We start from the raw sequence: 16,361 nt of genomic DNA on the forward strand, positions 1-16,361 counted from the left end.
TATCTTTAGTCTCCAGGCCCAGGACCGTATAGCGTGGTGTGGGAAGTGAGAGACCACTAGCTCCGTAACCCCCGGAAACTTGCTGCTATAAATCAATCACTTTTTGTTGTTGTTGTTTGTTTGTTTGTTTGCATCGGTAATTAGATAACGTCCATTTAAACTGAACCACGCTGCCACCTCGCGTCGTTCTTTCTCGCGGTTGAAAGCAAAAGCAAAAGACGAATCGTCGCGTGGACGCCGGGAAGATTTCATCTGTAGTCGAGAAGATCTTCCAAAAGACTCCAAATGAAGCAATACAAAAAGAAGAGAAAAGAAGGAAGAGACATAATCTAACCAAATAAACCCCCCAGCTGATAAACCCTTTATTGAACTATGTTGAAAGAAATTGAATAGACACACACACACACACACACACACACACCAGTGATCGCTGGACAATGGACATCTCTGGCTGACAATATGTGTCAATAGAGACCTCTGTGCTCTTTAACTTCAGGTGTGTGTGTGTGTGTGTGTGTGTGTGTGTGTGTGTGTGTGTGTGTGTGTGTGTGTGTGTGTGTGTCAAAAGCGTGTCAAAGCAGATTCATTCACTGGCTTTTCTTAGCGGTTAGGTCACTTATTTAATGCCTTTAAAAAAAAATAAAATAAAAAGGGCCTTGAAACGAGTCAAACTGCGTCAGGCTATATTTTGATTAATGGTTGCTACCTCGGATGAAAAGGTTGCATTTCACTCCATTTCTTCTGCATGTCGGTCTTCATCTTCATTTGTTTCGGAGCGGTTCCCTGTCGTTCCTCTGCAGAGCTCTTAAAGTTCAAACACAACCCACTTTCTCTCCGATGGAGATTCAGATGTGCATTAAAAAAAACAAACAAAGGCTACGGTCGTCACCGAGTCAAAGCGCTGCATTTTGGGATGTTTAAAGACGGACTTTCGCTTCTTCTTTTTTTCTTCTTTCCCTCCATTTCTACCCCTGTATAAAGATTCCTGGCCTTTCACCTGACCCCAGGCCTTAGCCACGGGTGTTGGGGGAGCTGGTTGATTGCAGCGGTGGGGGTTAAAGTGTAATCCTGGTCCTGTGACCACAAAGGCTTTGGCCCCTGAGGGCCAAGGACCAGCCACATTTTCCGAATTGCAATGTTATCCCTCAGCAAAACCCCTTCGGACTGACTATCGAAAGGATTACATCGGCAGGGCTCTGCTCTGGTGTTTAAGGGCGTCCACGAAGCCCAAAGTCTTCCCTCAATCGCTTATGTTTTAAAAGTTTGTTTTCTTGGTTGTGCGGGGAGGATTAAAAAAAAATACAACTTTCTAGAGTCCAGTTTGAAGAACTTGTCAACAGCATCAGACGGAGCAGAATGAGCTTTGTGTTCATTACGTCGGTGCCTCAGTCCGACCAGTCGCAACATCACTCTATTAACGAGAGTAATTGCCACATGGCATCATTACAACCAACACATCTTTTTAAACCATTGAGATGCTGATATCTGGCTGCTAGTGTACCGCTAATTGCTTGCTTAAGTAATCCATTAAGGAGTGTTTCTACAACAGCTTGCATGCCCCATTATCATTAGTTTTATTCTGAGGGAAACCTTAACAAACCCTTTTTTTTTTTTAACAGCACCGTTGGCCCTGAGCGCCTCTTTGCATTTAAACCTAAAGAATTCTTTTTTTTTTTTTTAAAAAGGAGCAACTTCAGAAGATAGAGAGAACTGAAGCGAAAGAGAGAAAAGGTTTAATTGACGCCTCCCCCATTTTCCCATGGTGAAGACCAGAGGGAGGAGGGACTGGGGAGAGACGAGGAGGGTGGGGTGGGGTGGGGGGGGGGTCTCTCCTGGTGTTGCGACTGTACAAAAGGAAGCAGATTTGCAGAGGAGGTGACCCCTGACCTCTAAAGCTGCAGAAAGGGTCCTCGGTGGCCCCGGCACCACCCAATCAATCACCTCCCAGAGCCTGCTGGTCAGCCCGGACTGTAAGGGGACACCGCAGTCGGACCAGTGGACCCTCCCCCCAAACATTCCTCTGTCGGACTTTAAGGTGTGTGTGTGTGTGTGTGTGGGGGGGGGGGGGGGGGTAAAAAGATATACTTGTTCCATTCCAGTCAAACTCCTTCACTTAATCCTCTTTGGGCCAAATTAAATTCTCCACTAATCTAAAAATTGTCAGTAAACAAGCGTTCCATCCACGTGGAGCTAGGAGAGCCAACAATACCTCAACACAGTCACCATGACGACCTGCAGCCGAAGCCCTCACTCTTTTCTTTTTTCAATGATTTAAAAAGTTACATTTTCTTACAAACTGATCTCTAAAAATGTAACAAACCCCCAAAACATTTCCTAATACTAAGATTCTAAGAGTAGCTGAATAAATAGACTCATTTCATTTCATTATTTTTCTTCATCATAATGACAAGAGGGAACTTAACTCAAGCAAAGCCCGATGATTAAAAACACGTGTTTGATAATTTACGTGTCGAAATAGAATTTATTTCCAATCCGTCAATATGAGCCCTTTGAGTATAAACATAGCGTGATATTGTAGCCTCGTTAGCTAGTTTAATTCACTAAGGAGGTATATAATAGGACTTAAAATATTATAGATCTATTTACATGCATATACATGTCCTGGATATATATGCATGTACATTTTTAGATGTGGAGGCCGACATCTTTATGACCAGCCCCTCACTACGTCACAAAGAATGCAAAAAGAAGGTTAAACTTACGACTGCGTTTTGCCGACACCACGGAGACCTTTTGGGCATATTTGCTTATGAATAAATACATCATTAAATGCTAAATTAATTGACTATTTAAATATTAAGAGCCCCGGGGAGCAGGAATGGAGGGGCAAGCAAAGGTGCACAGTGATCAGTGACTTACTGAAGTGTGTTTAATGCTCTCGGATGGCTGTCATCACACAGTACTCCCGTGTTGTCTCCCTCCGCTAGTCGGGTTCACTTTGATATTTAAAATAAGTCACGTGTCATCGGCGCTTTGCTCGACCAAAAAAAGGGGACGTTTAGCAACACGCATTCCAGAGAAGGTTCTTTGGAGAACATTGTTTTCATGGCCGCAGCTTTTCAGACAAACCTGAAGACGCAGGAGCGGCCTCAGACGCTTTTGCGGGTCACTACACCCGTTGTGCGACACACAGGGTGCCGAAGTCTACGGCAAGACAACCACCAATGCATTGTGGGTCATGGCAGCCAGTATTTTGTCTGTCTAAGGAACTAAATCAGGTGACCTCTCGTGCACGCCACTCAACGACAAAGTTCGGGAACTCATAAAAGTGCGTTTACTCGTTCCATGAAGAAATTAACACTCAGAGGATGCTTGTTTTTATGTATATTTTTCTTCCCTTGCTCAGCTTATCTAGCATAAACTAGTGTTTCTTGTATTTTGTTACGGCTGGTTGCAAAAAAACAAACAAAAAAAAAAGGCCAGAACCAGGTGCCATCTATCAAAACAATCTGCTCTCAGGGGGGAAACCTGCCATTAACTGATAAGAGTCTGCCCTCCGTGGGTGTAATGGGTCCCACTTGAGTTTCCTTTTTTTTTTTTTTTGTATTGTCCTAGCAGGTCATCTCCAAGACTAACTCAACACCATCGTTACGTTCACTCTCGGCCAAGAAATGACATCACACGGAAAAGTTATTAAAATCGAAAAATGTTGTCATCTCGTCGTGTTTGAGTTATTATTATTATTATTATTATCATTATATGCAAATTATTTAAAAGTCCCAACCACTTGTTTAACACGGGAGAAAAATATTTTTAAGCCACTGGCTTACAAATGCATTGCCAATACGACCCATCGTGTTTTCAGTTGCAAACAGTGATAACAGACATGAGTTACGAGTGCACAGTAATGGGAGCCAACTTGGGAATATTTACAAGATGATTTTCATTCTGCACTAAAATCAATGTGCAAACCATTTGCTGGCTGGGAGGAAGAAGAAGAAGAAGAAGAAGAAGAAGAAGAAGAAGAAGAAGAAGAAGAAGAAGAAGAAGAAGAAGAAGAAAGAAGGTGTAGCGTGTTGCAAGCGAGCCGGTATTTGTAGCGAATGGACTGAAAACATGCAAAGAGGTGGACCCTTCAGGGTTGACTTTATGTTCAACACAACCCCCTAAAGATGACAATGGTACAATAGCCTAAAGAACACCGAAGCACGTTTAGTAAAGTAAAGTGTAAATACGCTTAAAAACATGCACAAACCCCAGAGGGCAACATGTTCCACTGGGGAAAAGAAAATCTGGCATGCATCCATGTTTCTCTCCTGGTTTTCCTGAAATAAACCACTGGAACAAACACATTGTAATTAAGGTCTACCAGCATGGAAATTCCTATTTAACTCTAAGTGTAATGTTGTTTCTATTTGTTCATATGGGGCTGTTTCAAAAATCATTGGGACGACACACACACACACACACACAATTCGAACATTAAACAGCCTCTTTGTGTGTAAAGTGAAACGTTTCCTCCGAAGCCAGCTCGACACACCGGGGAGCCGAATTCACATTTTAAAATGGAGCGATAATTAATTAGGTCTAAATGTCATTTTCGTAAATTGGGATAGTCCGGGCATCTCTCGTTTCATCTTAATCCTTTTTTCTCCTGCCTCGAGACAGAAGGAGAGACCGTCGCACAGGAATCCGTCTCCCTCGGATGAGCATATAGCCATCCTGGGTTTTTAAGAAGGGAGCAGCAGGCTCAGAAAGAGGGAACCCCTCTTTCTTCCCGTTTAGGCAGTTCTATCCATCGAAGCCGTCCACGGGAAAGGCTGCCAAAATGACCCAATCGAAGATTGACGAGGGTTAAGCTCCCATAATCAATATGACACTGCTAAGTGCCCTTTGATTGAGCTGCACCGAGTGGAAAAGGACTTTTATTTTTTTTTTAGCCCCCGCGTGCCCGGCTGCTCTTGCCCCCCCAAAGAAAAACGCAGCATTTGTCCAAAAAGCTAAACGGTCTCCTAGAATGTCATTTTCACGGGGGAAACATTAACTTTTATACAAGTGAGAGACAGACGTAAGAGTGAGGATGAAACGGCCATTTTCATTAGCGTGGCTGCTCGGGTGCCATTTAAAATAAAAAAAGGGGGGGGGGGGGGGGGGGGGGGGGGGGGGGTGCTGTCAGACGGACAGAAAAAAGGTTTTGCAGAGCGGGCTCGCAGGTTGGAGATTTGTGGTCCTTCTCTTTGGGCTGTACCACGAGGAGCGGTGGAGGGAGTGGCTCCGTTGGACGGTGTGAAAACCTCGTGTCACTATGGCAACTGGATCCGATGGCTCCCTTTTGTTTGGGGTGAAAGGTTGGGAAGCACTCGTACTAATCTCCTTGCTTCACAATTAAGGAACACAGGAGAGCTGCTCGAACCTCCTCCCGACTCTCAAACAACAACAACAAAAAAGGAAGAAAAAAAAAAGGATTGAAAGCCTCCTCTATTGTCCCTCCCCCTCATCCCCCCCCCCCCCCCCCCCCTCCCTCCTTCCACACTAATCGAAAGGTATTTGCACTGTAAATTAAAAAAGGGCCCTCGCGCGTTGCTGTTTTAACACCGACGCGCTTTTCCTAAGATGTCCACAAACAGCTCCAATCTAATTACAGAGGGAGATTTACTTCAAATAACACCGCGGACAAAAGAAAGCCGGCTATTGTTGACGCGGGGGCCAGTGTTCCACGTCTCTTTCTCCCTTTCACTCTCTTGGGGTGAATCCCTTTATATCCGCCTTGCCAAGGTTAAAATGCGATGGGGTATCTGAATGTAGGGAAACCTCCTGACAAAAGAGGCCTTTTTTTTTTTTTTTTTTTTATTCCCCTAGATGGCGAAGGCCTTCGTGGATTTCCACCATTCTGTCTCTTTCCTTATCTATCCTTCCCCCCCCCCTCTTTTTTTTTCTTCTTTTTTTTTTTAAACCAGGCAGATCTCGAACAAAGCCGTCAGCGGCCCGACATGCAAATACGACCGGGGGGGGGGGGGAATAGCGGCATCTATGGATTCGAGATTGTCCGACAACGGGACGCGCTCGCTGGGTGTTGCATTGTGCGCCCCCGAGTCGCATCCTCAGGGTCCAAACAGCGGAGGCAGGGGATGCTGGATATTGGCTGGCCCCAGATTTGCAGCGTGTCCTGCTGACTTCCCATTTTATGGCCCGTGAATCGCAGAGCCCTCTGGGAGTCTATAATCCGCCCCCCCCCCCCTTCCACACCACATCGTTTTATTGGTCTCTCTGGATATGTGGCTGCTGTCCCTGGTTTACAATGATCCATCCGTGTGGGGGATTCTCCTGCAGCCAGACTGTTGCGCCAGTACGGACATCCCAATTTTCTACTGGATCCCACCCACCTATTTCCCCCCTTATAAAGAATACTACCTCCCCTCTCCGACATGCGTTTCCTGTGGAGATGCATCAATGCGACTGTGCCCACCATGACGCTAAGCCTCGGCACTGCAGAGGCCCCAGTTGGGTATTTCTCAATGAATGAAGTCCTGGGTGCAGGGGAACGTAGCAGTGCCAACTCTCATTCACACTTTTTTTTCTTTCTCATTTACACACAAACCACACTCCCTTTATTCACATAGGACGCCGTGCATAACACTTGCGGCCGTGGCGGATGATTACCACAGGGTGTTTGGTCACACTGAGGCCGTGCACAGTGTCCATCAGCCAAGCGGAGGATCTTCCTCCGCCTGGAAAAACTCATTTAGATCTTATCTGGGGGGGGGGGGGATGTGTTTTGCTGAGGGAGAGAGGGAGGTTAGTAGCAGGAAGAAGGGACTGTAGTCTAGCTAGTGCCACTTTGATTTAATTTAGCCACCGATAGCGTCTCCGACCACTTGTACTCTTCTTATTTCGGAAGGTGAGTGAGAGTGAGGTGCCACGGAGGGGGAGATGGAGGGAGGCCACGAGAAAGAGGTGTTTGTTTACAGAGATGGAGGAATGAGAGACGGTGGGGGCGGGGTTTAAACGATCATGTTACCACCATTTCAACAGTAAACAGATATTATATCGTAGAACAACCTGTGGCAATATAGAGCCGAAATGTAAGCGGAGACCATCCTCAGTCATTGATCCAAAAATAAATCTCTTTTCCTATGATACACTGCGGTGATCGTCAACGACATTAAATCAATCGACCACAATTTTGGATGACCAATAATTGTCAGTTATCCAGCAAAACAAACTGTATATTGAGTCCTTTGGACGACATGTCATTGGGATAGGACTTTGACTAGTGGTTACTTTATCTTTTTTATGGTCATCATTTCTTTCATTTGGAGAGTGAGGAGTTGAGCCGTAGGGTGAACCGCATTCACAGGGTCCAGGTATGTTCCTGTGTGTGTGTGTGTGTGTGTGTGTGTGTGTGTGTTTCAGCAACATGTGTGCAGCCTTCCCTGGAAGAATATTTGCTTTGCTTATCGCCACCCTAATGCTCACTGACAACTTAATAACATCACAATTAACTAAATGCTAAACAGATGCCAGTGCCGGCCTAATGTGATTGAGACAATCGGCACTTTTGACGTGACCCCTGTGTAGCGCTGCCATTGGCCTAATTTGCTTGAGTGACATGACTGGACTGTGTGTGTGTGTGTGTGTGTGTGTGTGTGTGTGTGTGTGTGTGTGTGTGTGTGTGTGTTTGAGGTAACTGATTGCCATGCCACCGGACAACAATTTACAAGGAAGACAAAGACGAGGGAGAAAAGGAGGTAATGTAACTGAAAAGAGATTCTTTTTTTTTTTCCTGAGCATCATTACCTTGTTGTATACCCCCCCAAAACCCTCTCCTCTTTCTCTCTTTTTTCTGTCTCTCCTCTTATCCTCCCTCCCTTTTCTCTCCCCCAGCCAAACTATTTCTGGCTTGAGAAAAGAAAGTGTTTACTCTGCGGCGGAGGCCTGCTGGAATCACGCTGTGTTCCCACTGGCCAAACCCGCTATTGCCACTCCATGGTTTGCATATTTTCAATGTATTACAAGACTTACAAGAAGAAAAAAAAGATAAAAGGGAGATAAAGAGAGAAAGAAAGAAAAAGAATGCGAGAGAGCTGCCTACCCCCTCCTATTATACGTGGATTTTCTCTGGTACTGCCGTGTGTGTGTGTGTGTGTGTGTGTGTACACGGAGATGATTCATGTATAAACAGGAACACCAGGAACCGTCGGACCGAACGTACACATTTCAATAAAAATTAAAAATGCGTGCGCACTTGTTGATACGCACTTCAAATTGGCAGTTAAAGAGCTCGCGGGGGTAAGATGCTTTTTTTGGGGTAAGATGCTTTTTTTGGGGTAAGATGCATGAATCACCGCTGGTGAAAATCTGCGTTTGTTTAAAATTAACGGGCCAGACTAAAAAAAAAAAAACCTAAAAAAACCCAAAAAAACCCAAAAGAAAGTCATTTAACTTCAATTTATTGCTCACTTTCTTTGAACACATTCTGACCTTTTGTTTCTTCTGCACCGAGCTACAGTTTAATCAAGTGGAATGCGGAGTGCGGTGGGCTTTACCAATAAAACACGAGAGCCATAAATTATGGGGGGGACCAAAACAATCTAATGAAAGAAAGAAATGAAGATCGCTGGCAGAAATGATAGAGAGATAAAATAAAAAAGAGGCAGAATGAGGAAAAAAACTGCAGCTGAGAGCTCAGAAGTGTCTTGTAGCCCCCCCCCCCCCCCAGCCGCCCCCCGACTGGGGAGAGGCTTTACTGGAAATGCAAATTGGAGATGACACATTGGAGTTGGCCGTGTTTAAATGAGCATAACAGTTTCCCCAATTTGACATTATTGGGACAAAATCCACATTAAAACTGTGTTGAAAGAGGAAATGTCAGCCGTAGTTTCAGTAACTGGTCCTTTACTAACAAAATGTTTGAGGATTTTATAACTCACGACTATATATACTATATATTTTTTTACATTCATTCAGTAAAAATAAAATAAAAAATTGGATGAATGGCCGGAAAGATCTTTCAGGCTCTGACACAAAGAATCCGGTGCTGCTATAAATACAGGTGTCATCAGGTGTTGTTTTTCCTCTCATATGTGCACATTATATGACATTCTGCTTCCTGCCGGGTCACCTGACATCCACACGGTGAAATCCCTAGACGTGGCTAGACGCTGTACATGCTCAGTCGGCCCGGGAGGCTGAAAAACTTTAAAATAAATTTAAATCCCCAAGTCTCAGTGCGTGCATTGCGTAAAACAACCGAAGGACGGCGACACCAGCTTAATGGGCCACAAGCTCTCAATGAGAACGTGGGCGCTCTCCGTGAAAGCCAGACAACAACTGTGCCCCCCCCCCCCCCCGTGTGTGTGTGTGTGTGTGTGTGTGTTACTTGCCACAGATGGCGGCAGTTTGCAGCCTGCCCCGCACACACACACACACACACACACACACACGGGGCCTCCGAACCATCCCGTGGTTTTAGGTTGAACACTCGCTATACAGTATGTCCCGCGTACAGTAGGAAGGCTGTTGAATAACATAGAGAGGGAGGTGTGTGTGTGTGTGTGTGTGTGTGTGTGTGTGTGTGTGTGCTAAACCAAGAGCAGCCCTGTCTTTAAAAGCAAGAGCCGACGGGGCAAACTGAGAAAGGAGTCAGAGGTCGAGTCAGACTGCAGCTGATCACGCCGACAGAGGAGGAGACGCCACAATAGCTCCCATTCAACGCGGCAAGAAACAGCCACAGTTTTTCAGAGGCCAAATATTGTCATCAGAGAACATTAGCTAAGGGCTGAAGCGCTGCCAAGGAGGCAGGCGGAGATCAAATCTGGCTTTGATGGCCAACAGTAACCCCCCCGGCCCGCCCGCCCGCCCCTCTCTGGTGTTTTGAGACTTGGGTACTGTACACACAGACATGTTCTGTATAAATAAATCCATGTTTGTTAATCTTTCCAGCTTCGGACTGATTCAACGCAGCACCGGGGCCTTTTGTAGCAAAGACGGTAGTTTTCTTTTCTTTTGTCGTTTCTCTGCACATAAAGAGGCTCATATCCAAGAAAGAAATACCACGTGAACACATTGAATGAACGACTGACAATTGAGGGACTAGAAACAGGAAAGTCCGTACAAATGTTTCTGAAAATCTGCCCATTATATTCTACTGTGTATTATTATATAGTGTGATTGTTGACATTGTAGCCTGACGGCAGTGCCAGAGGAATAAGCTTTTATTAAACCAAGGCGTTAATCCTCTGGGGAGCATGAATGTTTTTCAGTAACTTCTGATTGACGCATATATTTAGATATTTTTTGTGTAGGTAGATCACCAAATTAGGTAGGAATCAACCATGAAAATCCAAATTTTTTGGTGCAGTTATCTGAGCTAAAATGACAGAAATACTGAGTCACATGAAAGTAAATTGGCTCCTCAGGGCTACCACGCATGTCAAAATGGGAAAAGAAATTATCTAAAAAAATTAATTAGAATAATAAAAATGTGATATTCCCAGCAAAGCCGCGGCTGGAGAGGTAAATTAAATTATTGAGTGGGAAATTAACCGAATGGAATGCGAAATCAGGACGACATATATATATATATATATATATATATATATATATATATTTTAAATGTCACATGCTGCACTTCATATATTCTGATGACGCGCTGCGTCAAAAAAGGCAAATTTGACACATTCATATTGAGCAAAAAGGTGTGAGAACACAGAGAGGGAGTTGTTTGTTTACCCCTTTCAATCCGGTCTCATCAGTCGCTCCCCGGCTTAAATGCGGTCAACCTTCAGCTCCTTATTGATTTTGAGAGTCACTGTAGTGACAGCAATCAGTGGGTCCAATATTTTTTTTTTTTGGGGGGTGGGGGGGATGACATAATATAGGCGTACAGTAGCTTTAAAATGCATAGAGACTGAGGCACTGAGAGTCGTACGCTGTCATATTTCACCCGGAGCCCATTTTTCAGACTGATTCCTCAGAAGGGCTCAACAGATGATTACTATACTATTACTGCTGCTGCTGCGCCGGTTGTCTGGCAGGAAGACATGTCTGGCCCTGGCTGCGTTCACCCCCCCCCCCCCCCCCCCCCCCACACCTCAATCCCTACCATTCGTTCCAGACTGGAATGCCTATATTTAGAGTGCTCCTTTCCGCTGTTATGGCTGTTGGATCATTAGCCTCATTTAACCCTTCTTTACCTCCATAGAGCTGATTGGCTGAGGGCAAGCCCCTCAGGAGTACCCCCCCCCCATATCCTGACTACACTGCCCCACCTTCCCCTCTCAAATGTTGGGGAGGAGTGTGGGCGGGGGGGCAACGGGAGCTGCTACTGGGAACCTAAAAAAAGGTCACAGCTTCCCGATGAAGGACACAACACAAGATGATGATGATGTGTGGCTATTTAGGCTTGAATGTGCCCCCCCCCCACCCTCCCCCTGGCCCCCGATCTAATTTTGGTTGACATGCAGGAGCTAAAGGATGTCTATGTGGATCGATCAGTGGTAATAATCTAAATCTGCTGGGCCATGGGAGTTATTAAGCACGTGTTCCCCAGAGGATGAACAGTGGGCTTTTCTCCAGGGTCCTACACTCTTATAAAAAGATCACACTGCCATCAGATCTTCTGTGGACATTCGTGGTCGCCAGAGGATGAATCCTATTGAACTCAAAGAGATCCTGTGGCTTTTTCCTCCGGCGCATCCCCTTTAAAAAGCTGAATTTCACACTCTGCTCATCGTGTAGTAAAATGGAACGGACCGATTACCAAAATGTATTCCAGTTGCAGCCTGAACTAGTACAGACTAACGTGTTCGTTGACGCCGTCATATGATAGAGTTAGTATGGAGGAAACTAATAACTAATTACCTTTATCTTTAGCGTCTTACATTATGGGACAGAATTATCCATCAACATCCCATCAGCAGTAGTGCGGCAGCTCTCGATAGCTTTTTATCTATTTTTAATCTGGAGTATTTGTCCACAACGTTGGATGTAGCATCCCCCCAAATTAAAGAGTTCATCGCCAAGTCGTGAAACTGTTCTGGGCCATCATACATCTGCTGAAGGGGGGGGGGGAGGGGGGGGGGATTTACTTCTTCCTATTTACATCTTGGCACCTAGATTGTCCTCATCCTCCCCGTCTTCGTAGCCGACCACTGATAAACAACATCGGCCTGCCAAGTTTTCTTCCCGTTTTTGTTGCTGATTACTGTTGTTGGGTCCCGTCTTGATTTAGGGGCGAGCGGGGGACTAATCCGAGATGATGTGATCCATCTATCCGTCAATCCACGGGCTCCAGTTAGCCAGAGAGGGCCGAGTGAGCCTCGACGCACCGCAGCAACACAGTTGGAAACTTTCCACGGGAATTAACGGGAATTAACGGGAATAAACTGAAAATGTTGGGGTCATTTAACTGCATGTACCTTGTCATAAGGAGACATGCATGCAAACATTTATAATACAACTTTTAAAAATGTATAAGTATAACTTTATTCTTTCATCGAACAACAAAAACATGAACGTTGAAAAAAAAAAAAAAAAGGTGTATTCCCTATGATCACCACCCGCAAACCCACATTTTTTTGTGTTTTTTCCCTGAATCCTCTAAATGCTTTCTTCCTGGACCTCATCAACGTCCTCCTCACTGCTGTAAAAAGTTAGTCTACTGTATACAAATAAACTTGGTATTAAAATGAACATGGCTTCAGTTTACCAAGTAATCAATATGCTAGGTAATGACAAACAGTGATGGGAAAGTTCACTTTCTACATGAACTAGTTCAGTTCATAGTTCACACATTTTAAAATGAACTAGTTCAGTTCATAGTTCATAATTCAACATGTTGAACTAAGTTCACAGCTCCAAAAAAATGAACTAGTTCAGTTATTTTGTTCAATATGTTGCGAGCTATAATTTAAATCTCTATCTGTCTGCAATACCGCTCTTGGCCTCTACGCCACTCGGCGCTCTCACACTTGCCAGGCAAAGGGCTGAAACGTTCAGACTCAACACTGACGACAAAGACGTTCAAAAACAACAGAACGTGAATGTTTATGTTTCTGTTTCTGGCAGACAATGTTCCCAACCAGCTGCATTCAGGCTCCAGCTGAGCTCGGCGTGCATAGTCTTGTTCTCAACTACACTTAAGTTCCCTGTTGTATGCTTTTGCAAAAAAGCTTGGGCACATTTTTTTTTTTTCTTTCAAAATTTCCGTGGAAACTTTCCGCCCCCTTTGCAACCCTAAACACAACATTGCACGCTGATTTGCGTAAAAAATTACATTTTTCCTTAGACCTTTTTTTCTGTCCCACCAAAATATGTATATTAAAGGTTTCAAGATGTCTGGATATGTGTGTGTGTGTGTGTGTGTGTGTGTGTGTGTGTGTGTTCATACCGGTGTGGATCTTCCGATGAGACTCCAGGGCTTCCTCCGTTTGGAACTGGGCGCCACACTGGTCACACACGATGGCCTTCTCACCAGCTGCACAGGAACAAGAGCGTGGACACTTATTACACACTCACAAACAAAGGTTGGACGCAAAGGGGATCTTAAAGTTAATGTCATATTCCAAAATGTCTCAATGCACACAATAATGGAATAGAAAAATACAAAATAAAGCAGAACAGACCAAATTAAAATAGGGGAAACAAAGAACTGCATAAAAGGACGACATCACTTCAAAGCAGTTCTATAAAAATGGGTTTTAAGAAGTGATTTAAAAGAAGTTAGATAGAGGAGCTACAATCTTTAACCCCGATAACCAATACAATCAATAATAAAAAAAAGTAGTAAAATGTTAGTTCCCTCTTCCCCTTTTTTAAAATTTAATTTAGATAAATATTTTTCACTATTTCATTGATCAATAGGCTTTTTTATTTTTTTTAAATGTATAATTTAGCGTCATACTTTGATGAGTCAAACTATCTGCCTTCACATTGGTGAGATTCAGCTCCAAATATAAGAAAACAATGATGAAAATCATTATTCATGAATAATATATATATATATATATATATATATATATATATATATATATATATATATTCTTTGCTGGTCTAAATTTCTCTAACCTGCAAATCTATGGATATTTAAAACAGACACTCTTCATGCCAACATATTGCATATAGACCCAAATGAATATGAGCGGTGCACAATGAGCGTATCGGCTAGATACGTTCCTGCTCTTTCATTTAAAGCCGTAAAGTTATTGTTGAGCACCCTCCCACTGTTGTTGCACCGCACTCTGTGTGTGTGTGTGTGTGTGTGTGTGTGTGTGTGTAGCCCTTGCACTCAGAGGGCTACACACAAAGAGCAGGTTATAATCCAGATCATACAGTAGTGTGACCTGGATTGCCCCCTGTTCCCCCTTTATGAATGTGCACAACAATAAAAAGGGAGAGTCAGATGTCTGGAATGCACACATACAGTACACGGTTCTGTTGTAGGACACATCAGATCAGGCCCAGGCAAACAACTTGTTATGGCTTGGCAACGGGCACCGTGCATGCCATACACATCACACATCAAACGCACACACACACACACACACACACACGCATTTAAACATCTGGATATTGTGTGTGTTCAAAACATGGGTGGATGTGTGCGGCTGTGCATAAGCGCAGAGCGATCTCTCCCCGAACCCCCAGACCTTGATTTGTTCTTGGCACGTCTTCTCCTGGGTTACGACACCTCCAGAGAGAGAGAGAACACAATGAAAACAGGAAGCTAATTCTTAGATGACAAGGGGGTGGGGGGTGGGGGGTGGGGGGGGGGGTGAAGTCAGGGAGAGATGGCTTGTGTGGTTTTCTTTTTAGGCCACCACAGTGACATTAGGGAACGGCCTGTACTGTAATAATAAAAAAAAAAAAGCAGAAATGACCCAGACCGTACATGACCGAGTGCGCCTGCTTATGCAACCAGCTGGTAGGCTGCACACAAGTGAGTGCGACTAGCTCAGGCGCAACCTTTAAAACCAGCATCGTAAGAGATTTTTTTTCCCCTGTGATATCACAAGATGTATTTTCCATTTAACACGCTTTAGACTCAATTTTTTTTTTTTGTTGCATATTTCAAGGAGGCATAATTTATAGTGTGAGCGCCAGTGTCAAATGCACAGATGAAGCATATGGCTGAATTAGCCGGCAAAAAAAAAGAAGCAGCCACTTAACCTTTGGAGAACAAGACATGCAGCGGAGATGTAGACAGAATCCCCCCCCGACACACCCACTGATGTCTCTAATTTGCATTAATCACATAGCCCCTCTGTTGCTTCTTTAACTCCCTGATTCATCATTGTTAGATAAACTGTAATTATATAGATATTTTTTTTTTATAAACATGCTGCTGGTGCTCTGCCACGGGACTCCTTTCCATGATATTGATTTGAGCTCATTGATTGGCCCTTGCGCCGGGGCCATTTTATGACAATCAATCCACGTCATCGCGTGCTCTTTATGGATTAATGCTCAATACACATTCATATATATATATAATTGTTTTACTTCTAACTTCAAAATAAGCAGTCAGAAATAAGTTTCATGTCAAATAAGTTTCAATTTCCTATTCCCCTTTTCTTTTACTGCCACCACTGGTTTAAGTGCCCCTGAGCAGTGGCACTTAAACCAGCTGCCCCCCCCCCCCCCCCCCCAGGTGGTTCTCCTCAGTGGCCATCAAATCAAACTGTGATTTTTTTTTTACTGGGCTGCTTCCAGGTGTAAATGTGTAGTTAGTGAGTGTGTCACTAAGTGTTCCTGGAAAAGAGCATTCACTCTGGTTAAAACAACAACAAATGGACTGGAAGGTAAAGGGAAAAAAAACAAGTACCGCAACTACGGCGTGCAGGATTGAAACGGAGGCGATTTGTAGTAAATCAGCATAACACCAGAAAGCCTCACAGACAGTGGTGCAACGCGACTCCCAGTCTTCTGGGGGGGCCCCCAAGACGCGTGTGCTATAAGGGCCACGGATAGGATTTTAGTGCAGGGCATGCCCCCTGCTTGTGGCACAAGGACATAAATTGTCAGGAAATGCCTGCAAGGAGAATGAAGTTGTGTGTGTGGGTGTGTGTGTGTGAGGGGGGGGGGGGGGGGGGGGGGGGGGGGGGGGGGGGGGGGGGGGGGGGGGGGGGTCACTGTGGGGCAAATGGGGGAGGAACCCAGGGTACACAACAGCCAGGCAGCCACCCAGCCAGATGCCCGTCACTCCAGTTAGCCAACTAAGTGCTAACAGGGGGCCCTCTGCTTGGTAACAGCCGCCATCAGCCATTTTCACTGCCAAATTAAAGTGATAAATCTTGAGGGGGTCCCCTTTGATCGCAGGAGGGTGAACTTGTTGTTAGTTAGGAGAGACGGGGTAACCGGGACAGGACACACACACACACACACACACACACTCACACACA

General features: G+C 44.6%; 1 protein-coding gene across 1 annotated transcript in view; it reads right to left on the reverse strand.

Moving 5' to 3' along the window:
* zbtb16a (zinc finger and BTB domain containing 16a) overlaps nucleotides 1-16,361 on the reverse strand; it is a 115,920-nt gene that overhangs the window by 20,235 nt on the left and 79,324 nt on the right. Inside the window, exon 4 of the mRNA XM_034550217.1 lies at nucleotides 13,352-13,438. Within this exon, the coding sequence (XP_034406108.1) occupies nucleotides 13,352-13,438 (87 nt within the window). The remainder of the gene's footprint in view (nucleotides 1-13,351; nucleotides 13,439-16,361) is intronic.

This window comes from Cyclopterus lumpus, chromosome 14 (genome assembly GCF_009769545.1).
Source record: "Cyclopterus lumpus isolate fCycLum1 chromosome 14, fCycLum1.pri, whole genome shotgun sequence".
In the NCBI taxonomy this organism is placed as follows: domain Eukaryota; kingdom Metazoa; phylum Chordata; class Actinopteri; order Perciformes; family Cyclopteridae; genus Cyclopterus; species Cyclopterus lumpus.